At 44.1% G+C, this 26,055-nt stretch overlaps 1 protein-coding gene across 2 annotated transcripts in view; it reads right to left on the minus strand.

Moving 5' to 3' along the window:
* Positions 1-26,055, minus strand: part of LOC144151707 (sodium/iodide cotransporter-like) — a 78,435-nt gene that overhangs the window by 36,305 nt on the left and 16,075 nt on the right. For both annotated transcript variants that reach the window (XM_077682827.1, XM_077682828.1), the window contains 6 exons: positions 21,951-22,016; positions 17,112-17,163; positions 14,669-14,736; positions 11,594-11,751; positions 7,563-7,703; positions 2,831-2,960 (listed from right to left, as the gene is read on the minus strand). In XM_077682827.1, coding sequence (XP_077538953.1) covers positions 2,831-2,960; positions 7,563-7,703; positions 11,594-11,751; positions 14,669-14,736; positions 17,112-17,163; positions 21,951-22,016 — 615 coding nt within the window. The remainder of the gene's footprint in view (positions 1-2,830; positions 2,961-7,562; positions 7,704-11,593; positions 11,752-14,668; positions 14,737-17,111; positions 17,164-21,950; positions 22,017-26,055) is intronic.

Here is a 26,055-nt window from a genome sequence, read left to right on the forward strand (position 1 = left end):
AAACTATCCGGTACATGGTGTTTGAATGTGAGTGTATCCATACAAATTTAAATGAGAGAAATATTCGACTTCAAGAAGCCCTATGATTTAACGGCAGCACAGAGGGAGTAAACTTGAATGCTGTAGAGACGAGGAAAAGAAGATTAGAATGCTTGTGGACGAAAAGCAGAAAATGGATTATTGCCTAGGACAGCTCCACTTGTAACAGAATAATAGGTATTTTGTGCCTAATAAGTTTGTTTAGGCATGTTCAGCAGCGCTAGTATTAAACGAAGAGTACAAAACATAGGCATATTAGTTTTTTTGAGAGGTGACACGTAATGACCCCTATACAAAAGGGTACCACTAGCAATCATCAATCATTCAAATCAACAGGAAAATTGAATCGACTTGAGCAAACTTCCATCGCGTTTGTCATGACAGGAGCGAGAAGGAAGAGGAAGAGTGTAAGGGTTGGACGTAAGAGAGAAGAAATAAGTTTACGGGCAGGGGTGTAAGGAGACTATATTTTTTCGCCGACATCTCCACTGAGAGAGAGAGAGAGAGAAACAACTTTATTAATACTCAATGTTAGGTGAGGGGGTTTGGGGCGGTCCAGAGGGCCGCCGCGACCGCCAGGTCCCGGGTGGTCACCAAGCATTGAAGCGATCAAGTACACGGCTAATTTGTTTGCGATAGTTCTGTATTTTAATAGCGTAATACTAGGGTAACACAGTGGATTCCTAGAGAAGGCAAGCGTGGCAGGGGCCGGCAGAAATTTAGGTTGGCATAGGAGATCAAGAAGGTTGCGGGAATAAATTGGTCGCAGTTAGCGCAGGACCGAAATAAACGGAGATTTATCAGCCTATCTCCGCCCCGCAGTGGGCGGAGACAGGCTGATGCTGATAATCATGATGATGATGATGATGATGATGATGACTCTATTGTTTGTAGAACTTCAATTGCAACCAGTAGTCCATAGTCAATTCCACTTGCGAGTAAGCCATGAATAGGGTGTACTCTAAAACCAACACTGCACGCGTGCAAACAATAGCAGCAGATATTAAATGTGTTCCAATTGCTTAGTTCCGCTTTGCTGTACGCTATATCAATTTATACGTTCTAATTCAAAGGTACGCTGAAAAATGCTTAATTATGTAACCAATCACTAATATAGAAACCCTGTTTTATGCTGTTGATTCGGCAGTGTGTGCATGGCAGAGTTACAGCTACCATTACCGACTCTTCCCTTATGTATGGTAAATAACGTTAAGTTAATTTCGAAGGTGACTGTGCATAAGATACACAAAGGGGTGGCAAAATCGTGAAGGTTTTTTACCACAGGTAACAGTAAGATTGTGTTAAGTTCATCGAGGGTTCCTAGGTATTAATGCGTCCAGGCATTTGTGGACTTTGAAGCATTGGGTTCATTATGTGCTATGACATGGCTGCCAAAATGTACTGAGTATGCGGTGTAAAGTATTGATATCGTGCTCAGTTCACAATCGGGCCGAGATCAGTGCAATGCCTTGAGTAGAAATGTGCAGAATGTTCGTTTCAAGTTTGGGGTTAGATAATGAATGCATGAAATTAAGGTGAACAATTCCCCAGTCAAAACCTGCTATCCATACATACTGAGCCGTAAGAAGTCAATACTAAATTCCACTTTTTACCGTCAGAAAGGGTGTGCTCAACTCTTAAATGCTCAGTGTGGAGCGGGAGTCAAATTGTAGGTCATCTTACAAAGCTCCGCCTTCATCTCGGGTATTTTCAAATCTATTTGAAATAGCAGAGGAGCCATCATTCTGTAGTTTCTCCGTTACCACAACATGTCTTACTGTCTGCGTTCATTGTAGATTGTTCTGTAGGTAGAAAGGTAAACCCCATGCTTACCGCAATCGTAGAAAAAAAGTTCATGTCTTGCCCGCGGCTTACTATTCGGTAATGTTGAGAAGTAACAATGGATAATACAAAAATCCAATAGAATTTGCCATCTGCATTATCGCCCTTTAGAAAGTTGTATTCCAGGTTGAAATGTCCAAACAGTTCTAACACATTTTTTAATATTCGGAAAGTAGTAGAAGGTTTGTAATTACGAGGACTACGAAGAGATTTAGTCTACAACTCTAAACAAGCATGTACAGTTTTGGTCAAACGTTTTTAGGTCAGGCGAATGGTCTTAGGAGCGCAAAAATTCAGTGCAAAAACTTAGCGTTTATCTATGAACAAAATATTTTTTGACTGTAAAAAAAAGGTGTTTCCTGAACCTCTCAGGCTTAAAATGTTTCAGCCTTGCTCGAGACATGAGCTTGTACTTTGGATCTTTTGTGGCCGATGAACTCTTGGCATGGCCTAGAAAATATTGACAAAGACTGTACATAGATACTGAATGTGAAAGCCCGAAATGCCCCAACACAATCTAGCCTAGTATAGTTGTTCAAAATACAGGCAGCACCTTGAGGTCAAGGCCGATTGAGTACAGCTACATACAACATGAAATAGAAAATTCGCGGAAAACCATTCAACATCCGGGTTATCTTCATAGACGGTCTTGCTGGCAATATCGCTATACAGCTGAATTTTGGCCCAACATTTAATATTTAGGTTTCCCTAAACACGCATAAAATTGCGTATAAAAAGAGCACAACCTTTCAAAAACAAATATAAAGCTTCCGAACCGATTGCAGTACAATCTATACAGAAAATTGCCTCCGATCATCGGTACCGACGCCAAAATACCAATGCGGGAAACGTTTTGTGACACGTAAAGGCTGGGCTTAGTTACGAGAATCCCCCGCATCTCGAACCTAATGCAAGAATATTCGAAATCACAAAAATTGCTTGTGCTCACCTGATCAATGCTTTCAATGTCACCAAGCAATCCCGGGTCACAGCCGCGGAACCAGATGATGAGGGCCAGTCCCATTGAATACATTACCGCGTATGACACAAAGAGCAGAGCCGTACCAATCAGCGTGGTTCTACGGGGAAATTTGACCCATAGTTAGAAAAATTGTCTGTGCTGACACAGCCTTGCACGTAATGACGACCGCTTTATGTATTTTACCGCATCGCCAGTCTTTGAAAAGAAATCCTTTAAATGTGGTCACGTGTTCATGCGAGACTCTCATTTAAGGCTGAAAGTTGGGCTAGTTGGTGTTGACTTAGATGCATATTACCAGCGAAAAAACAGACAGGGACGAGGAAAGAAGCAGACGGGACACTCGCTAGACTTCAACTGAAAACTTTACACAAGAAACACGTAATATATGAAAAAGCCAACAGACAAGGATGATAGACCTTGCAAGTGATAAATACAAACAAAAGAGATAAAACCGTCCACAATCTTAAATGCGTACGCCCCACACAACCAAATTACACCCCGCGCATGCGGCCTTGCAAAAAATTCAGCTCTTTTGCCGTCAGAGCGATGGAAGGCTTACTGATACAGTTAACTGCCTCCTTTTGAATATAGAAAGCCTCAGAAATTTCGCGCTTTGCTTGGTCGCGCCCGCTATCTAAGACACGTGTAGCGCCAAATGCTGGAACACAACCAGGACACCGCCTACAATGGTCGGCCAAGTGGCCCCCCCCAGCAAGCGATGAAACTGCAGCCCGATGCTCCCTCAGACGGTCATTTATACATCGCCCCGTCTGCTTTACATAGCATTTGCCGCAGGGCAAGGGAATGCTGTAAACAACGCCAGTTCTGCAGGGAACAAACCTGGTGGCATGCTTTATTGTGCAGCCTTGCCTCTTATCTTCATTGACAGCTGGGCACATCCGCAACAGCTTCCCAGGGGCAGTAGCCAGTACATTTACACCGCATTTTTTGCCCACTTTTTTCAAGCGGTGTGTGAGCTGATGAACATATGGTACTGCTACCCTCCGCAACCTAGGCTGGCTGTCGGCGTCTCCTTTTGGAGAACTAGTACCCGCCTTAACCTTTTTTATGAGGCAACCAGTTCACGGGGGAACCCAGAACATGTCAGGCGGGCCACCTGCGCGTCCATACTTTCAGCAACCCTGTGGCCCTTTTGTCAATTGCCCTTTTGAGAAGTCAATTGCCCTTTTGACACACAACGGTTTACAGAACGGTGTATCTCTGAAGGCGTTGATTGCCTTACTGCTAAGAAACTTGGAACAAAAAGTAAACCGTTGTGTGTCAAAAGGGCAATTGACTTCTTGCGAGATGAACAACTGGCCTTGCTCACAGCTGATAAAGAAGGTGGTTTTGTTGTTATGCCTCTTTCAGTGTACGAGGAAAAAGCTAGTCAAGCTTTGGATAAGAACTTTATCGTTTTCGGCCGGCGAAAGACACATGTTAAAAAAGACGCAGCCTACCTGTGCGAAAAATTGAACCTGCCTCCTCTACAAAAAGGCATAGTGAATGCTAAGTTGGACTGTTTAAAAATATTCTTTTCCGTTAAAACCCACAAAGAAGGCTTGCCCCTAAGGGCCATTTTTTCTGAGAAAGGGTCGTGGCAGGGTGTTTTGTCTAAATTTCTTCAAAAGCATTTAAACAGGCTCTCCTTCGAAGATCCGTTTCGTATCAGGAATTCGCTTGAGTTAGTGGATTTTTTAACACTATCGGACAGCACTGGAGCCGATTTTGCCTTTTCTATAGACGTTGAGGATTTGTTTTACAGTGTGCCTCAAAGGGAAATGGTTGACACAGTGAGGACTTTAATTGAAGAAAGTGGACCAATCGCCTTCCAGAATGCTAGCGGGTTGTCCATTGATGATTTTATGATCCTTTTAACCTTTTACCTCGATTCCACATTTGTCTCCTTTAAGGACAGGTACTTTGTGCAGAAGGAGGGTGTGTGCATTGGTTCGTGCATTGCCCCTTTGCTTTGCGAAATATTTTTAGCCTCCTGTGACAAACGTATTGAAGCGTGCTTTGACCGTGATATTGTGAAATGTTTTAGATACGTTGACGACTTCATTGTTTTTGTAAAAGGGGACAGTAGTCGGGACAGACAGCTTGTGGTAGAACGAGTGTTAAAAATTTTTATGAATAGCTCAAAGGGCTTAAGGTTCACTCATGAGGTGCCAGTGAATGGCAGTATACAGTTTTTAGATGTGAACCTACAATTGCGTGATAAGCACATTTGCTGGGCATACCAACCTCGATCTAAAAAGCAGATTTTAAATTACGGTTCGGCGCATTCAAAGGTGGTAAAGCGCGGTATAGCGATGAACTGTCTGCGCGGCTCCCTGGACAAGTCATGCCGCCACAGGGTTGCTGAAAGTATGGACGCGCAGGTGGCCCGCCTGACATGTTCTGGGTTCCCCCGTGAACTGGTTGCCTCTGTGGCTGAAAGCCTCATAAAAAGGTTAAGGCGGGTACTAGTTCTCCAAAAGGAGACGCCGACAGCCAGCCTAGGTTGCGGAGGGTAGCAGTACCATATGTTCATCAGCTCACACACCGCTTGAAAAAAGTGGGCAAAAAATGCGGTGTAAATGTACTGGCTACTGCCCCTGGGAAGCTGTTGCGGATGTGCCCAGCTGTCAATGAAGATAAGAGGCAAGGCTGCACAATAAAGCATGCCACCAGGTTTGTTCCCTGCAGAACTGGCGTTGTTTACAGCATTCCCTTGCCCTGCGGCAAATGCTATGTAAAGCAGACGGGGCGATGTATAAATGACCGTCTGAGGGAGCATCGGGCTGCAGTTTCATCGCTTGCTGGGGGGGGGCCACATGGCCGACCATTGTAGGCGGTGTCCTGGTTGTGTTCCAGCATTTGGCGCTACACGTGTCTTAGATAGCGGGCGCGACCAAGCAAAGCGCGAAATTTCTGAGGCTTTCTATATTAAAAAGGAGGCAGTTAACTGTATCAGTAAGCCTTCCATCGCTCTGACGGCAAAAGAGCTGAATTTTTTGCAAGGCCGCATGCGCGGGGTGTAATTTGGTTGTGTGGGGCGTACGCATTTAAGATTGTGGACGGTTTTATCTCTTTTGTTTGTTTTTATCACTTGCAAGGTCTATCATCCTTGTCTGTTGGCTTTTTCATATATTACGTGTTTCTTGTGTAAACTTTTCAGTTGAAGTCTAGCGAGTGTCCCGTCTGCTTCTTTCCTCGTCCCTGTCTGTTTTTTCGCTGGTAATATGCATCTGAGACTCTCATGGTAAGCTAGTGACTGTTAGAATATTCGACGATGTGGCAACCGTAGCGAAACGTTAGATGAGGTGTAAATATTTGCTGTGCACTGACTGGCATGCCTGTTTTGTACATAGCAATACCTGACATAGTAGATTTTCAGTATAGTGTAATACAGGCAATCAAGTTTTGTTGCGCTGGTAATTTCAATTTTGATGCCATATCTGAATAAGTTCCTTTATATACACAGTGCAAATAAAATAAAGAAAACATTATTGAGTAGTTAAAAAACATGCAAACAAAAATTGCACATCTACGCGAATAAACTCTATTTTCTTGATCGAACATCTTGGTGTTGCTCTGCAGTATGCTCTGGCTTCCAAAATGAGCTTTGCTCAAGCATATTGCAAATACGTTAGGCTGGCTCAGTGGTTTCATTCAAGGAAATGCGCTGCTGCGCTCAATAACTGGCGTATTGGTTCCATAATGTACTCATACCACCCGGCATGTATATGGTAAAAAGAGTTTTTTTGCAGTAGAAAATGGTGGCGGCATTCTTGTGCTGCCTGAATTTTGCCGCACCAGGTTTGCCGAATAAAGACAGGAACCGACTTTAAAAGTTTTAGGTGCATCCTGAGAAGCCGCCTTGAGGCTTGACATTTCACAACTTCATGCATAAATTCTTGAATGGGTCGTAGCCGAAGCTTGTGGACGCTAAAACTTACATTGATAATTGGCACGCATGCTTGATGATACATGCCAAGCTTGGAGAAAAGTCTTGTTTTTGTAGGCATGGGATGTTCAAATGAACCAAGGCCCTAACAAATCGCCCTGATGTCTGCCAGTAAAATTGTTTTAAATTTTGGCCCTGCTTTCAGTAACAGCAAAGCCAACACCCATGAGATAGGACACCCAGCAACCTTTAACCTGTTTATTTTAAAGCGTACCTCAAAAACTAAGACTACATTCGGTGTAGGAAATTCACAAAATTACGGCGCAAATATGTTCACAATTAGGAAACTTCCAATTTTTAAACACTGCCACCGCAGTGTCAAGCATTAGAGGAGAAACACATAATCAGTAACAGCGCGGTGGAACGGTAGATAAATCATGACGACGAACATGGCGTACCCTCATTCGAATTGACCATTTGTAGGAATAAAAAGTCATAAAAAACGCTTCTGTCAGACGAGCATTTGCTTTATTCCCTCCCGTGCTTTCACCAGTTCCGAGGCACGTAAGATAGTACCATCTGCAGGTTAAGCCAACTCGAAATGAAGAAAGTGACTTTTCTGCAATACGTTTTCACTATTTTTCCCTTGATCTACGGAAGACACAATTTTGGTTGGTAGTTATGCCAAGCCGTGAACTTAGCCTAGTTTAAGAGGCAATTATATAAAATTATCTTAAGTTTACTAAGTAAAACTGTGGCTAATACATCACACAATGATAAAACGAAAAAACGCAGTTTTTGAAGTACCTTTTCGCGTCTTCCAGCGTTCGGCACGCCAGTTGTCTCTGAACAACGACTTGGTCAAAGCATAGCCGGCACAAGGCTATGGCTGATCCACCCCAGAAGCAGGACCACATGTTTTCGTCGCTTGTAAAATCCAAGCTGAAACTGTTAGTGAAGAAAGGGCACCGAAAGTGCTAGCATATAACACAGTAACAGTATATAGTGGTTGGGAAAACATGTGAATGTTTTCAGAGTGCGTGGTGTGGTAGTCTGCCTACTGCGAGATCAGAGGTTGGCAAGGCTATCTGTCGAACCCATACTGGTAACAGGCCCTGCGGAGGTCGACCCTAGAGACCCAGACCACCGTTGTATCCAGGGTCCATCAGGTCGCGGAGGACCTCTGGGCCCCCGACACACCCTCCAGCCTTGACCAAGCCGTGGATAATCTCTCTCCCTCATTCTTATTCTCTGTCTCTCTCTTTTTCTCCTTTTCTTTTTCTCTCTCTCTCTCTCTCTCTCTCTCTCTCTCTCTCTCTCTCTCTCTCTCTCTCTCTCTCTCTCTCTCTCTCTCTCTGTCCCTCTTTCTTTTTCGCTCTTTCTCGAACACCTAGAAAGGTCGAGTGAAGAGAGGGTTGCGTGAGTTTGGAGCTGTGGGAAGGTTAAACGGGGAGGCAGGGAAGGTGAGGAAGGTTTGTGAACGTGAATTCAAGTTTCCGCAAATCTGTCAGACATTCGTAATCATCATGCTCGGGCAGGCCAAAGCGCCATAAAAAAAATTCGCCTGAAATTTTTGAGAGCATTCTGAGCAAACAAAGGGTAGAATAGTATAGCTGCAGACATTTTTGTGGCGAGTTTCGCGGTGTGTTTATTCAAAGAGGTACAAAAAGTGCCGTTTATTGGTAAGTCCCTTGACCTTTTGGTGAGCATAATATTTTAGAGGTACAGCTCTGCTATGCTACATCTATCAAAAACCTCACCCCCTCACACGTGATTTTCAGCCGCCGACAGGCAAGTTGCGCCTTTCTTATCGCTTTACTTGCTTGCTCAGAGCCGGCTGGGCCTTCTCTGGGTGCGCTTCGGCGGAAGAAAACAACGTGATATCCGAAGTTCTAACGGCTGCTGCGGCGGTGCTGGGCCCCTTAGTCTGGTCATCGAAGGCACGATGGCTGTGATGTCTGTAGGTTCTTTCAGAGCAAGCAACAGGATGAACCCAGTCATTCAGTAGATATAGCTAGACGACAGGCAAACTTTCACGAAACAATGTGTACGTAGTCATTTCTTTCACTCGTGATGACTATGCTACAAGAGTTAAACCCGATACACTATTGTCTTACACAGCTATGGCAAAATTTGAGCATCTCTAGGACGCACAGTACAGTCTTATACACGGCTTCTGTTTTGTTAATTTACATTTCCAGTGACCTCTCATAGGTCTACGCATAAATACGCACTAGGTGTACGCAGAGACTTCATAAACAAGAGCGATTATCATTCACGGTAGGCCCCACTCTCCCACCCCGCCTGGCGCCTAAAAGTTGCTCCTGTCAACACAAACTGTATAGGGCAGTGTAGAGCGGTTGCTCACCCGGCCTAGGCAAGACGTGCCTAAAACGTCAAGACGTGCTAATAGGCAAGACGTGCCAATAAAAACGTGCCTCCGGCACGTTTTTATGGACATGACCATGAAAGGTTTTAACCCTAAACTGCTCTGCTAGCAGCAGTGGCACGCTCTGAAGCACCAACATCATTGGCCGCATAATAGTTGGTAACATTGTGTCAGCACAATGAAGAAACGCGCTTACGCATCTATGGAGGAAGTTCTTAGTTCACCATGTTGTTATAATGATATTATTATTCGGAATTTTTTCGTTCTGAATACAGCGTGAAGGGATAATTTACAAAAAGTAGCCTCAAACGAAGCGACTCCTAAGTCTACCCATGTGCGTGATAAATACTGCGAGAACCTGGCGGACCTTTCCTCTTCCTGCCTAACCTAAACTTCAGTTGTACATAGCGTACTCGCCGACGTTTTCTCCGCTGGCACCTTTTGATGGCCGATTACTATAGGTTCAAGCTATATTGTTACCGCTATAATTTCACTCATGCATCTCATCTTTTTTGTTTTACAATATTAAGGCTAACTAGAAAAGTGTTTCCTTGTCCCTTATAAATAGCATGCCTTCATTTTGTTCGCATAGCGATACAGTGAATGGTTGGGCGCTTCGGAAGTGAAAAACAGTTTTCTGACCTTCCGGTGACAATTTTGTGCAAACTTCGTGCGACATTCTTGTAAGCAGTTCAAAGTTACCCTTGATTGTTTTTAATGGAGTATGTTGTCTCCGTCGTAGGTAAACGGCTTTGTCTCGTTCTATGCAAATTTATTTAGAGGATTATATTTGTTGGTCATTTCTTGCTTTCCGTGTCAGTTTTTCGCAGCCAGCAATGCTAGAAAAATTATATTACCGATTGATATCTGTGTTAAAATTCAAGCTAAATAAATTGATGAATTAACTGTGATTGTAGCAGAAGAACATTTTGGGGGACTATAGAAATTATGGGCCATTCAAGCTATTTTTAAGAGACTTGAAATTCCACTGGAAAACGGTGCTCCTCATCTCTGCTTCACATTCCAGCGGTCAAAAATGTACATTGAACCTTATACACCGCAGCATAATGTCGGCTAGTATATGTATTTAAGCATCATCTTCGACCGCCCTATAACGTTACCGCGACTGTGAGCTCTTTTTCTGAAAACAAATTTGAAAAGACAACGCAAGAGTCCACATACGCATGCAGATGTTAAACAATTATGGAAGCCAATCGCACTTTCCCGTGTCTGCCTTTAGTGCGGCTGCAAGAATTATATCCGTAATTGTCTGTGAGGCTCAAAAACAAGTTCTTGAAAATGTATTCAGATAGAAACTGCTGTATGTCGTCAGAGTTTTTTAGTCTACGGCGACAGCTCCGCGCGTCTTTAACTTACATGGTCTTTCACACTACCTCTTTAAGACCTAGAAGTTTTATTTATCTATGTTGATTTCTTCATATTTAGTGTCCACACGCCTACACTATTAATTTTCTTTCTTGTCTTCATCGTCCTTAGCATCATTGTAGTTATCATAGTGTTATTCGGTACGCTGGCAGCAACTTTTAAAGCGAAATCCTCAAATGCCACCTCAATGCAGTCATTGTCCAAAGAAATGCAGGAAAATTTGTTTACGTCATATTTTAACTTTAAAAAATGCGGTATGTATGTTTCCTCAAATAATCTTTTCCTTCACTCTGCTCCAAAATAAAATGTCGGAAAAGACATTGAATGTGTAAACATCGAAGGACTTATTTTTATTATTAGTTATTCATCTGCGTTGGGGGTGAACGCTAGTGTCGATGCGACTGGAGGAAACGACCTGCGAACTAAGAATCTGCTTTATCTGGCAACACCATAGTTTCCTAAATTTCCGTTGCTGTTAAAATATTGTGGGAAATCTAAATTAGAGAATTTTTATCATTCAAGATTCTCCGGGGCTATCCCGCATTCCGTACTTGAGAGTAGCAGAGTAGGTTCGACCAACCAGTGATCTCAACTGTGGGCTGGAGTTTCGGCACAAGAGCATTTTATGGTCAATTTATCGATAAAATGACCCAGAGGCCTGAGCATCACGCGAGCCCTCATTTTCATCAGCACTGCGTCCTAGCCACTGAGCCACGGTGGTATGCAGCTCCACATAAACGGATCTGAAACCATCTACGTAAGTGGTATTGAAATTAGCGCTGTGTGTGACTACTCCTTTTTTGCCTCTGGTCTTCTGCGCTGGAGTTTGTAAGATACAACCTGCACTGTTTGTCGATTTTGTCGCAAGGTTGTCGCGGAAGGTGGGCTCTTTTTATGTCCGTAGAAACAGTCTAATGCCATGTTCCGCTCAAGCAATCCCCAAGTGTTTAGATTGTCAACCAATACACAACAAAGTCATTACTAGGATTTATATTCACAAGTGTTTTGCATTGCGTACACTGAGTAAGAAGTACACGGCAGACGATGCAGTTTTGGTACTTACTTTCCAGAGTATTTCTTGAAGTTTAAGGTATTCAATGGCTGGATGCTGGCGCTTTCAGATAAGGAGTCGACGAGGATTTTCGCAATAAGTGCTATTGGTGCCATTAATGTAATAAGCAGTTGCATGCAGTCCATCCAAACGACACCTCGCAGCCCTCCCTGAGGAAAAAAGTCGCATTAATGGTGAAGCTTTCCGCATGAGGAGTTTGCATATTCAGGAAACTAAAGGCATGCTAAGCCTGTTTCCTTTTTACACAAATATGTTACCACAAACTCAACATGTTACTACGATTGCAGAAACACGCGTAATCATTGTGTGCAAATACGTTTTGAAGTAAGAGAGGAAATTAACTCAATGCGATTTGTTGTATTTACGTGCCAAGCATCGTGCGCATATAAACGACTCTTTGCAATTGCACTGTCTCCAGATAAAAATACGCAACATAGACAGATGCCAACAGCTGCAGTGCAAACGTTTCTTGTACTAATGTGCGAAAAGTACTGGGAAAGTCCCCCGCACACACAGCAAAGAATTCATACGGTGTCTGGGTATAGGTTATCATCCGGATATTTTTTTAAGTGAAATGGTCACAGTTCAGTCGTGAACTGCAATGAATCCGGTGCTTTGGCTGAAGCAAAAAACGGGGAGACAAATTCTGTGCACATGCACTGTGAGTGTGACATATGTAAACCACATAGACGCAAAAGAAGCCATTTAAGAATTTCGAATGTACAACAAGGCACTACCACCCCTCTTTTGAAATTGGTGCAATAACGAGACGCTTATAATTTTTCACCTGTAAAAATGGACATAACCTGTGACTTTTTTTACGTCGTTCAACACAGATCCCGCTGTATGACAAAATTCCCCAACTATTTCCCCTGAGATTCAGTGAAAAAGACCCAAGATTAAATAAGAAACAACCCGATAGAATTATCAACGACCACGTTTATGCCTAAAGATTCCCGCGTTGTTGAAAAGGCGGACCAAAAATTAAGCACCCCATCGATGAGGAAAATTTGGCTAAGGTCAGTGCCAGTCAAGAATAGCTTCTCAGTGACGCGGAAGTAGCACCGCCGGCAGTGTGGAAATTTTCGCTCTAAACTGAACGATGTTAACGGACATTAAATGTGTTGGTCCTGCATTAGCGCCTTGCGGGAAACCTTAAGGTATGATTGCCGTCGTAAAGAACGATTTGTTGCAGCAACAGAACATCTGCCAATTATTTTCCGTTTTACAGAGTTTGCTCCTACGTAAGGGGATTGCCAAGCTTTTTTATAAAAAAAAATGTTGGCTCATTCCTCCAGTGATGTGTACCCATGCAAGTCCTTGCCAAAGCAATGTAGCCACATTCACTTTTGCAATCATGTTACAGTAGCAGAAGTCAAGGCTTGGGTGGACATGATTGATTGTCTGGTGTAACGCACTGAAGCTGCACTTAGGCTATGAGGAGCGCCGTAATAAGGTACTCTGGAATAATTTTGACCACCTGGCGATCTTAAACGTCGCCTTCATCAAAGAGGCAACCACTGCGGGCTGGATCGAACCCCCGTATTGTGAGGCGGGCGTTGTCGGCTTCTTGTAACATTGAAATGACGCATTCTAATTTGATTCGCTATCACACGGGAGCTCAACATCACCTGAGGTCATGCAAAGAAGACTAGGAAAACTACATTGACTTGTGAAAATTCCAAAACTACATGCTGCTCAACACTTTTTCCAGCGGCATGCAATTGATATCAGATGATCCGGATTGCAAAAACGGGGCGAAAAATACGCTGGGAATAGTTTGTGATGGTGAAAAGTTGAGGTGCCACGAACCCTGGAATAGGGAATCATTTATAATTTTGACCATTATCGTTGTGATGAACTCGTATAAACTTATACGTATCATGTTATGCGCATCGACGATAGCTTACGGACAGGATAATGGTATATCAGTTTAAAGCTATTAGCGCTGACGGGCCACCCTCGACAGCGAGAAATGGTACTCGGAAGTCTAATCTCGTAAAACAATCAAACCACCTAATCTTAGCATGGGCATGGCACATGTGGCTATGTTCCACTGCGTTTGAGGCAGGGGAAATGTTAAAAGGATCAAACACAGGTTAGGAGTACCTTGCCACGCTGTTTACCGAACACCACCGTGCTCCGTGCTAATAGTATTGTCCTTGCCTCAAAGGCTCTCAGGGAAATCTCAGTCGATAAAAGTGGGTCTGCACCATAGTTCAGCGCACTGGTACGACAATTTACTAGACTGGTCCCTGTAGAGCTTCTAGGGAAGAAATTGTACGGTGGTCTCGGCGTGGCGTACGCTCGGGGTGCGTATAGTGTTGCTAGCGGGGAAGGTGAACGAGTATACGCACGCGCATTCAGACCAGTGAAGATGGCTCCACACGTTGTTATGCACTTGCAATCTTTGACTCTGCACTATACGTGGCTACCGTTAGTTTTACTAATTGAGCGCAGCTGAACCAGGCACAAATAAGCCTGAACACAACCTGCCCGTCGTCGAATGTAGGCCGAAAGAAATGAGGTCTGTTTCGGTAGAATAAAAACACACCCACCCCACCAGTGATCCACACCTGCGTTATTGCGCTTTAAATAACGGAGGTTTCAAGTCCTCGGACACAGTGGAAAGTCACCCTGGTGGGATAATTTTTAATGAGCATCTAGTGTGAGTTGCTTGTTCCCGAGAGATAAGCAAGGGGTGCGTTAAAACTTGTAATTGCTAAAGCTGATTTAATTTCTAAATGCCGGAGAAACGTATGCTAGAAAGAAATTTTCATTTTTTGCGGGTGTCTATATTGTAACGTTGGTGATGAAAGTTTTAATAAACTAAGAAAATTTCAAGTAGTTTTATTATTCACTAAAGTTTTTATGTTACATTGGGGTGATTCCCTGCAACATTCTTTTCGATAATAGCAGGGACAATAAGTTTAACACTAAATGGTGCAAAGAAAAGGCTACCAAAAAGAAAAACACGCGCGGAAATTACGGTATCTCTTTAAAGAACAAAACGTCAGTTGATTGTTTTTCGAAAAATGAATATTTATTTCTGTGTGCATCACTTACCAATGCTGTGTAGAAGGTTCCACACAATCCTATGCACACGTTGCACCAAAGAAGAGGCGCTCTGAACACTGTTGGCATGAGAGAAAAGAACGCAATAGCGATTTAAAACTCAGTAACAGAGCGCCAGAAAATATTACGTGCGAAAACACTCGCCCTAGTTCGACACATATCCAATTTTGTGGTACAACTTACAGTGAATTAAAATATGCAGGTTTCAAACACATCTAGCCCTAGCTAATTTAACTACATCCAGTTGACCGATATAGTTTAAGGCCCCATTCATAACACTGCCAAGCTCTTGGTTTGTTGGCCACGAGTATATAGCGGTAAAAGTTACCAGAAACAATCTTCCGCTTCGTAATGTTCAACCTTTCACCCGCACTCTTTCTCGGCCCCCTCTGGTATCTCACTCTGCTGTCTGTTAGCCGTTTGTCATGTTTTCAATAGACACCATTCTTTGCGAGTAAGCTCCCTTCCAGGAACGTGAAGCGTCCTGCATTTCAGCAAAAATCCATATTTGGCGGAAGTAATGCCTGCAATCTGACTGACTGAGTGTAGGGTTTTACGCGCGGACGCAACGCAGGCGATGAGGCGCGCCGTAGTGGAGGGCTCCGGATTAATTTTGACCACCTGGGGATCTTTAACGTGCGCAGAAATCTCGTACACACGGGCGTGTTTGCTTTTCGCCTCCATCAGAAAAGCAGCCGCCGCGAATGCCTGTAATCGTTATAAAAGCATAAATAAGTGAAATTGATCGAAGAGAATATTGAAAGACCAAAAAGTAGTGAAAATCGTGAACTCTGTAGCACTACGCACTTCGGTGGAAGTCACACCTTAAATCGTTATAATAGCATATTTAGAGATAATTTGCGGGACAGAGTTCTGAAAAAGCAAAAAAATAAAAAATTATGAAAAACCAGCGATAATGGGGAATGATACACACCGCGCATTTCTACAAAAATGCAGATTGGCCGGAAGTGACACTTTAATCGTTACAATTTCGTAAATACAGATGAATGGCCGGACAGAATTTTGAAAAAACAAAACTAACAAATAAAACAGAAAAAAAAACTAGCGAAAATGGCGAACCGTGTAACGCCCTTCATTTATACAAAAATGCAGATTTGTCGGAAATAACACCGGTAATAATTACAATAGCGTAAACGGAGATAGTAGGTCGAACAGTATTTAGAAAAACAGAAATATTCGGCGGTAAAGAACTCACACGCTATACAACGGGCATAACAATGTTTCGCATTAGTAAAATGTGTCTGAATTTCTTGAGATTTTATTTATTTTTTACATACTTCAGCCTAAGTGTTTTTGCAGGAAACGTATAAAAAAGTAAACAACATTCATGGTCATTCACACATAGTTCAACGAGTCTAAAAGGGACGTCGAAAAGACGTCTCAAAGGAACGTCTTCGCGACAGAACTAAAAAAAAAAGTCACCATCTTCCCGTAGGGCAACCCTGAGTAGTTTGCGAAGCAGCCCAATGGTGGACTCAAGTTCCCATTAGTTTTCAGTTCGATCACGGCGTTGCGGGAGGAGAATGAGAGGAGCGAAGCGCACGCGCGCGCGTCATTTATACCGCGGAGTTACAGTGGCGGCCCCAGCGGAGTATGCAGCAGCTACCCTTCGCGTCTCTAACCCAAAGCTGCTTTACATTATCGCGCGCAAAGCCGCAGGTGTTGCCATTAGTTGCGTAATGCCGGAGAGGAGAGTAGCTTCGGGGAGGATAGGAGGAATGCCTCGCATACTGCTCAGGGTTCCCTTACGGGAAGATGACGACGGTGGTTGAACGCGAAGCTATCTCGTGATGGATTCTTTGGTTGGCCAATCACTAGGGGCATCCTGCCACGATCATCATCAGCGCTGCCTGGCCAGGCATGCGCAAAGGGGGTGTGGACGCCGCACAATGGCGCCCACACAACGGCGGAGGGAACAGGCTCGACCATAAGCTGCGTCGCATCTAAGACATAATGGCGTAGCAACGAGGTAAAGGCAATCCAGACAGGCAATAGTCAAGGCACGTACAATCAAAAAATTCTTAAGTGGGACTCATCTGTTAACATTTCTACGGGACTGACAACTTCATAAACCACGGGCTTAAAAGCCATCGTGCACGAATATGAAAACTTAAAAAAATACATTCAAAGTTCCTAACAACCTAGTTTGCTTATTTTAGAAGTACACTATGCGAATTCTGCACTAAAATAAATACACAAACCTCTAAATTGCTAGGCAGCTAGCGCCATCTCGTGGGAACTAGATGAACCAAAACGTGTTATCGTTTATTTTTTATGTACACATCCAAACCGGGTACCGTCACCCATTGCCTCTACCACACCGCATCAATGCCGTCAGCATATTTATTGCTCAAATTTTGGCTGAATTCTGTGAGCACCTTAACAATAGCAAAGAACCATCATGGTACCGTACCTGTTCCAAGAGTAAGCGATGCTGCCAATATAGAGACTGCAGCAATACTTAGCTGTAAAAACAAAAGAAAGATTTCTTTCAGTGAAGCAAGATGGTACCAAGAATATTTAACTCAGGCAAGACAAAGAGGTTGACTAAACTGGGTGGGCCTTCGGTTTGTGCTAAATGTTCTTTTGTAGTCACGGAACAGGTCGCACAACTTAAGGTGTAGTCGTGTCAAAAGAAACGAAAGAATAATAATTAATGAAACATAATATATGCCTTGAATATTTTTTATATTTTACTACAAGTAGTTGGAGTTCGTTGCCTAATAATTAGACCGTATCTGAGATGAGCAGCGACGCTTCTTCATGCTGGAGATTTACAATTGCATCATGAAAAATGGAGCACTGAACATTACAGGACCACCACAGAATTAAAAAAAAACACGAAATGGTTTATGCGCTACTAGCAACTGTAAAAAGTTTAATGAACAAGAGAACGTAAAAATACCCTTTTCACCACTTATCACATCCGAGTACGCGTGCGTCTTTCATCAATTCACACAAATGTTTTTAGATACCCTGTCTCTCTTGCCAGCAACGAAACAGACGGAGTGCTAACCCACTCGCCCTTGAACCCCGAAACTATATAGAATGTTTTACAGATTTCTCTCGTCACACTTGGTTGCTGGACTTAAAAAGTACCTTGGTTTTTGGAAAATTGTCCTGGTTGACGTATGTGTGACCTTTTGCAAGTAAGAGGGACCTTATAGAAAACGCCGACAGAGCACTTCCCAAACTTGCGCGTTTGCGCTACTCCACAACCAATACGCCTGCTAATGCACTTTCTGCTGGTACCCGGCCTTTTTTTTTACGAGATTGATGATTGATTGTAAGGTTTAACGTGCCTACGCTTCACAGGCTATGTGACGCGCTGCAGTGGACAGCTCTTGATTAATTTTGACCATCTGGAGGTCTTTAATCTGCACCGAAATCTCCAACACACGGGTGTTTTCGCTTTTTACCACCATTAGAAAAGCGGCCGCCGCGGCCGGAATCGAACCAACGTCGCCGTACTCAGCCGCACAACGCCTTAGCCACTGAGCTGCCGCGGATATTTGTCTACAAGATTGTACATGCTTGCAAGCTTATCTGACGCAGAAGTCAGAACTAACCACATCTATATCATGTCTGCCCACTGTTTTCGCCAAACGATGGGGCAAATAATGAATATGCGGTATCCCCGCCACACATCTATCTGGTTTTTCACACGTCATGTGTTTTCCAATAACAACAACATAGATACCGTACATTCCGCCACAGAAACAATCAAAGATTCCGGATAGCCACCTTTTATGAGCCTTGTTGCCTAGATATAAGGGCTTTTGCCCATGGAATGAAAACACGACTTTTTAGCTCAAGAACGGTTATCCAGGTTGTTATTAATGAAAAACGCCCGACGTGTGAAAAACCAGCTAGACGTGCAGGGATGATACCGTATATTTATCGTTTGTCCCATTGTTTGAAGAAAATAGGGGGCAGACATGATGTGCAGGTGGTTTGTTCTGCGCCAAATGAGCTTGCAAGCATGTGCAATCTTGCAAAGAAAGCCATGGAGAGCAAGAAAAAGGGCATTAGCAGTGATATCGGTTGTGGAGTAGCGCACATGCTTGTTTGTGATGTGCTCTGTTGGCACCGTGTATAAGGTCCCGCTGACTTGCAAAATGCCATACATAGGCAAATCACGAAGATGTCTCAATCCCCGGCTGAAGGAGCACCATGCGCTGTGTCAGCAGACGGCGCTATAGGGCAATCTTGCGCATCACTGTGCCAATTGCAAATGCACTCTAGATTTCCCAAAAACGAAGCCGCTCTTTAAGTCCCGTGACGGAGTGACAAGGGAAATCTGTGAAGCATTCTGTATGGTTTCGGGCGTCGAGGGTGAGTGCGGTAGTACTCCACCTGTTTCGCTGCTGGCAAGGAAGACAGACTGTCTAAAACATTTGTATGATTTTATAAGAGGCGCTCGCGTACTGGGATGTGATAGGTGGTGGCAGGGGCATTTGTAAATTGTCTTGTTCATAGAAGTTTTTACAGTTGCTAGTAGCACATCAACCGTTTCGTGTGTCCTTTTATTCTGTGGTCGTCCTGTAAAGTTCAGCGCTCTGAATCCATGATGTATCAATGCCAACTAGCCCAACACCAAGCCTTATTCAAGTTACAATTACCACCTTTCAGGACCTGCGATGTGTTTGAGTATTTAGTTTTTGGTTCATCAGTCGGTTGGAGCTGATACACTAAGCGTTAACTGGTTTAGACTCTACCAGAGAAACTAACTACGCAAAAACAGTTTATTTTGCTCCTCCTACCACACACCGTAACAGCTCTTGGGGCTCCAACCTTGTGGGCCTGGGTTTCGTTAAGTACTTTCGAGAAGAGGTTTTTGTTAAGTACTAAGAAACAGCAAAATTGTGCGAAAACCGTGCACATCAGAATATTCTACGCTTACGGTTGTTACAAAGTCGAATACACAAAGAATTCCAATCAACCCTTCATTAGTGTTTACTTCGCGCCATTTCTCTTACTTCACCCGTCGGAATCATTCAGAACCAAAAGGTAAGGAGCGGAGCGCTTTAATAAAGGGTATTCGTACGGACGTGTAATGTTCTGGTAGATAGGCCTCTGCAACGACCCTTCTTCAGAAGTTTGAAGCTATGAGATGTCAGTGATAACGAGCAGATCCTCAATCAATGTGACATCCTACGGGCGCCACCGTATCTACTTCTAGGTCTTCCACCATGAGAGACAGTGACACTAAAAATCCCGATCATTATATATATATAAATTCTGAGGCTATTTAACAACGCCCTTGGAAACACAATTGAGAAATTGCTGAACGTAAATATCGATTTGGTGGGTGTACCTATTCACGTACAACTCGGAAGCATGTGGTGTGGCCGCGATTAAGAAGTTAGACTTTAACCTTGCAAAATGAAAACAAAAACGTCAGATTAAAAATATTTAAGCAAGGACAGACCTCAAAGGCTGAAGAAATTTAGAATTACGTACCTTTCTTATCTGTGGCTAAAATATTCCGAGGCATGGTTTGTATTCGCCGTATAAAAAGCGTAGCCAGGTTCCCTGCTGCACCGCGAGGGAGGTAGTATGAAATGTGAGGAGTCTCATCCCTTCTAACAGGTATTACTTTTCCGTACACGGGCACAGGATATCAATGAAAATTAAAATGCCTTAACATGCTTTGCCGTGTCATTTATAACTGTGAAGTCTGACATCTCCTTGCCGCGGAACAAACGCTAGCAGACGACGGAGACGGAACGGCGGTGGAAGATGGGGAGAACGAAGACCACCGGGAGCACGGGGGGCATTATGCACGAAAGAAGGATGGGCTGGTGGAGGCAGCAGCAGGACAGTGCTGTAGGAACGGGCGAGAATAGTGCGTTTGGGAGGCGGTTCGCGATTAAGCCAGGGGCGTGCTTGCGTCGAGGACCGGGAATCGCTTAGGTGCTGTCCCTGAGTACTCGCCGCTGCCTCCCGAGTGCTTCTTTCCCGTGGCCTCTTCCTGAGGCGTGTTCCGAGCCAAGGTTGAGGTACGAGGCCTAGGCCGGCCAGGCCCGAGAGCGCGCGTCGAGCGTTCCGAGCTGCGGTCACTGCGTCTCGGCCGTCGCCACGAAGAAAGTCTTGGTGCTTCCCGGCACGTTTTCGGGCCACAACACGCTCAACCGACGCGTTCGAGACCTTTCCTCAGAGGTTCATCGCAGTCACCCCGTTGCAGCATCGAGCGGACTGGGACGTGAGCGCGTCGTCTCGTTTAAATGCAGAGCATTTCAGTAACTCACGATGTCACCCGCGTTGACGTCCGTAGTCCGCACCGCACCCCTCCCTACTATATAAAAAAAGAAATACTATCCGGCGCCCGGTTTCGATCCCTCGACCATGCGGGCGGAACGCAATGTACATGGTGCTCTGCCCACTGCGCCACAAAGCCGACACAGAATGGGACACTACGAACGCGCCTTATATCGTTGACTCATTCAAATTACTGCTGACGAGCGCTCTCTCGTCAGCAGTTGCAAGTGCAACAACATTAACGTAACGCAAACTACTTATTCTCGTGCGCCCCCGGAAATGCTCTGCATTTGATCGTGCCCCTCGCGAGGGGGATGTTTCACTGCGTCTGCTCTCGGTCGCGGGACCCGTGGCGCCATCTGGCGGAGGCGCGGCACAACTCGTAGCACTTTCTTTAAAAAAGCGCCTCGAAAGCGCGGTAGATATGAAATAGGGATGACGCGCTTTAGAGGCAATCCGCCGACGCGGCTGCTTTGTGTACAGACTCGGCGGCGAGTTATCATTCCCCTCGCCTTGGCTTGCGGGAAGAAAAGATTGGAAGTTGCGTTGTCGGCGCTGATCATTTAAATAACGCGTTTGCATCTTTTTTTTTATCCTTTGAGTCGCGTGCAGACCTGTGCTTTTTAGAATTGCGCGTGTGTATTCAGTTTGATTGCACTTTGTGCCCCTAGTTTCCTGTTGGAGAGTGTGTGTTCCACATCAGAATATGTGTTTTTGAATCGCTCCCAAAGCCATGGCGGCACTTTTCATTGATCCTCCTCCGCGGATCAAACGACCGCCTGCTTAACGCGCGTCCTCACAATTTCTGGCGTCTGCGACAGGTTCTCTGTTCTTTTCTAACGCGCTTTGTTCTTTTCCAATGAGCTGGTATTTTCATTAAACTTCCACAAATTTGCACGCTTGTAAAAAGTCAGCTTGAGGGAAACAGTTCTAAATCGCTCAACAAACAAGCGTTTATAAAAAGCAAGGAAAGTCTTAAACGTGTACTTACGGTTAGGAAAATGTAGATTGCACAAGCCGTGAGGGAAATGGCAGTGTTGAAGCGCAACCTGAGGTACTGGTAATTTCACCAGAAAAAAAAAAACACGGAGGAAAATAGAATTCAATAAATAAGGCTTAATCGTATCGGATATAGAAATCTTTTTCGTATTCTTTAATGACAAATAAACATAATGCACTACTATCGCAGCCCCGCAAACTCTTACTAGCGTCTCCTACGCCTGCGGGCTGTATATATTGTACACCTAAGCTAGCTGGTTTCGCTCGAGCGTTTATTATGCGTCTACTGCAGCCGCACGTATTCTTTCAATACTCCTTGGGTCCTGTTCTCGAACTTGTGAATTCTTTGCGAATTCGCCTTCTTGACAGTACGCTTTTTTGATTGACTTTACCTGTTGTCATTTACTTGAGTCTTCCAGAGTGGCTTCCAGCGGATTTTTTGTCTTTTCAGGAGTTAAAAGCACACCACTTGTAAAGTATGCCATTTTGTGCGTAATAATTATGCATTGTTATTAGACGGCAATGAAAGACTAGAATAAATGCAGCGAACATAACAATGTCGCTTTTCTTGATGGCAAGCAATAGTAGCCTGTGCGCGCCACACTCCATTTGTGATTAACAGAGAAGATATGACGTTTTGTAGTTCGTTGGAAGGAACGTGAACGTCACACGTTTTTGACTTCATAGGCATAAAGGTGTGGTGAGTTCAATTAAGACTTAAATGACGGTGACTAATACCACAACACAAGAAAAAAAATTTCACACAACTTCGTCTGAGCGCACTCTGGTGCCTTGGCAGCCGCCAGGATTTTGTTCAAGGTGCGCCTAAAAACTGATCACTAGAAAAACATTATTTTTGACTGCTTGTATGTGAAAAATATGGGTGCATACATAACGCTTTGTGTTTTGCTTTTACAAATAGCCATGATTAGTAGTATCGCTATTGTGTAGCAGCACCACAAGGGATAGGAAATGTGCATTCGTTACGAACAACCCAAAAATACCTCATTCACTTCACAAAACAACACACAAACTCGTAAGCTTTTGTCTCACACTGGCGAAAACGAGATGAAAGGAAAACTGGCGGATTCCACGCATAGGCGGCAATCAGCGTAAAGGGAAAGTTCGCACTTGGGCTTGCATAAAGTGGCGTAACCCCTGCATGTTTCTACGGTAGACGTAGATTTTCACGTCGTCGAATATATCGCGCAGGAAAGTCGTAATTTTGTGGTTCAATACGACAGTCATGTTTGCATTCGTCATTTGGACAGCGAAAACGCTCCTGTTGACCAGCTGGCTGTTTAGACCCGAGCAGCTTCCAGAGGAGATCACGTGATGCGCTCAAGAACTGGGGTTACGCCTCCGCCAGTCACTTTATGGACTTGTGGACGCTATGCGCGCCGCTTTGATGCATGAATACACATCAAAAGCATTAATATTTACACTTTTGAAATGTATCTCAGAAAACAGCCTATTTTTTGCCATGGTACTTCTCCTCGGGATTTGCCTGTGTAACAACAAAAAGGTGCCCTTCTGAACCCACTTGTTTGCTTCTTTATCGGCTGTCAGTTTTGCTTTTGAAGCACAACAAATAAATGAAATATACAGCACACGTTTGCATGTAACGAATCTTCAAGTTGCTTTTCACTTTACTGACTAGAAAATATGCGTTTGGTATTTGGGACCCTAACTCCATTCCAGGGGGCGGGTTGTCTATCTGACCAAATCACCTAAATATGAGTTGATTTCCACAGCCTGTGCCATTTGACCTAACTCACGCTTAAGCACCTGGGTGAGAAGACGGGTTGAAAAGGCAAAACAATAATAACTGATGGTAGACTAATGCTTATTTCTTTTAAATTGTGTTAGATATTTCGGGATCGATCATAAAGAACTTGAAGTGAGGCTAACTTCGAAAAATTACTCAGAAAAATTGTGTTCGCCGGGCTGAGATCTCTCCGTGTCGCCCATATTTGCGACCAGGGACGCGCTTTTAGTTAAACGTGAATTGCAGCTGTATTCAGAGTTCAGAAGGCAGAGTGCCACTTGTGAACCAATTCTCGATGTTGTCCAATCAAGACGACGATGTCTACACCATCAGCAATGATTTCACGAATGTGGCCATCAGTCAGCATCACCCCCAGGAGAAAAGCAATCCCAATGTGAATCAAAGCTCTTACACAAAACTAACGACTTTATTGAAAACTGCCGGACAATGTTGACATCTATTTCAAGAGACCGAACAGAATTGGCCGAGTTGTCCGAATTGATCAACAAAAATAAGATTGCCGATCTGCATGCATTTACCGACCGCGGAAACAGTACGGAGGAAGTTTGAAAACGACTAATGGAAACTCGCTACTGGCAAAATAAGATTTATGTACTGGGGGACGAAAATGGCAAAAACACACGATATTCCAGCTATTGCGAATGCCTCCTACACCCAAACATGCACTCGGAAAGATTCTTGAAAGCAATTTTCGCGTGCAAAATCATTGCGGTATCGTCCACTCATGCCGAGTCGAGGAAACACATGTAGTGGAGGACAGATTCGCAATACGGCCCTATGAATGAGGGAATAAAAATAGCGGAAGAGTTTTGTGGAAAATTGCATGCTTCTTATCCTGATTCAGGGACAATTTTTGTCTTCACTGGCGTCGGGTAGGTTCTGCCTGCTTCAACAGACGAGGTGGCAACGGTGCTCAAAGTAATAAAGGAAAGTAAAGCTGCACGAGATGGAGTCACGGCAGATATAATGTGCTTTGGGGGAGACATAAAGTTAACCAAGCTTGCAGGCCTATTCGCACAGGGCCTTTTACCCTAATGGTACCAATGGCGTGAACAAACACAAATTTTGCGCTTCTACATAAGGATGGCGGCGCCAAAAAGCTCGAATAGTACAGACCCATCAGCCTTCTCTCAAGAACTTGCAATGTAAGTCTCATTGTAGTTCTCGACCTTTTTGCGCGACCTGAAACCCTCCACAGCCACGAAGAACGGCTGGTTTTAAAAAAATGGCTTCTTAAGATTCGTATTCAACATCATATTCATCTCAACATCATAGGCATAGTATCAACCAGGTCATTGAAAAATGTGCAAAGTTTAATAAACCGCTGTACATGGCATTTACAGATTATGAAAAACCATTGGACTCAGGGCCCACTTCAGGAGTCGATAGGTTATTGTGATTTTCTAAGATATATACGATTAATGCATGGCCACAACGCGGTTCCATCTAAAAACTTGAAAGTTTCCTATACAAAAGGGTGTCTGCTTAGGGGGCACACTACCTCCGTAATTATTTCCAGCCTGTCGGCAGGGTGTGGTCTAAAATCTGAACTGGAGAAAACAGGCGTACGAATACTTGGGGGATGTCTGACCCACGTAAGGTTTGCAGACGGCCTTGTCTAATTCAGTCAAACACGTAGAAACTTACAGAGCACGCTTCGCCAACTGTGCTCGGAATGTTTAGTCGCAGGATTAAAATTCACCCCCCTTAAATCAAAGTTTATCTTCCATAAGCCCGCAAATGCGACTTCTAGGTAGGCAGCGAAATCATGAAAACTGTGAGCGAATGCGTGTTTCATGGGCGAGTCGTAAGTGCTGATATTAATCGAGGAAAAGAAGTCACCCGAAGAATAAGCGTAGGTTTGGCTGCTGTTTATAGAAATTCTGATATCCTTAATACTAAACTGCTTTTCTCAGTCAAAAAGCTAATTCCTCTGGTAATGACGTACGGGGTAGAACTTTGCGGTCTCACAAAGCGACCTTAAAGGAAACTTAGATCATCAGGGTGGGCTATGGAAAGACGAGTTCTAGGGGTCACGCTTAGAGATAAGGAAATAGCTGCATAGATTATGAAACAGACTCATGTAGAAGGCATTCTAGTTCGAATTAAGCGAAAATGGGCATGGTCGAGACACGCCATGCGTCTGAGGGACAACAGGTGGACCATCCATTAAACGGAATGGTTGCCGATGGGCCGTAAAAACAGTAGGGGTGGGCCAAGGAGTGACTGGAGGGAGCAGCTTCGGAAATTTCGAGGGAAAGGGTGGACTGAGCAGGCGCTCGTGTGTCGTGGCTGGAGGTCTTTGGGA

The sequence above is a fragment of the Haemaphysalis longicornis genome, unplaced genomic scaffold (assembly GCF_048455015.1).
Source record: "Haemaphysalis longicornis isolate Haplotype H1 unplaced genomic scaffold, Haemaphysalis longicornis Haplotype H1 scaffold_9, whole genome shotgun sequence".
Lineage (NCBI taxonomy): Eukaryota > Metazoa > Arthropoda > Arachnida > Ixodida > Ixodidae > Haemaphysalis > Haemaphysalis longicornis.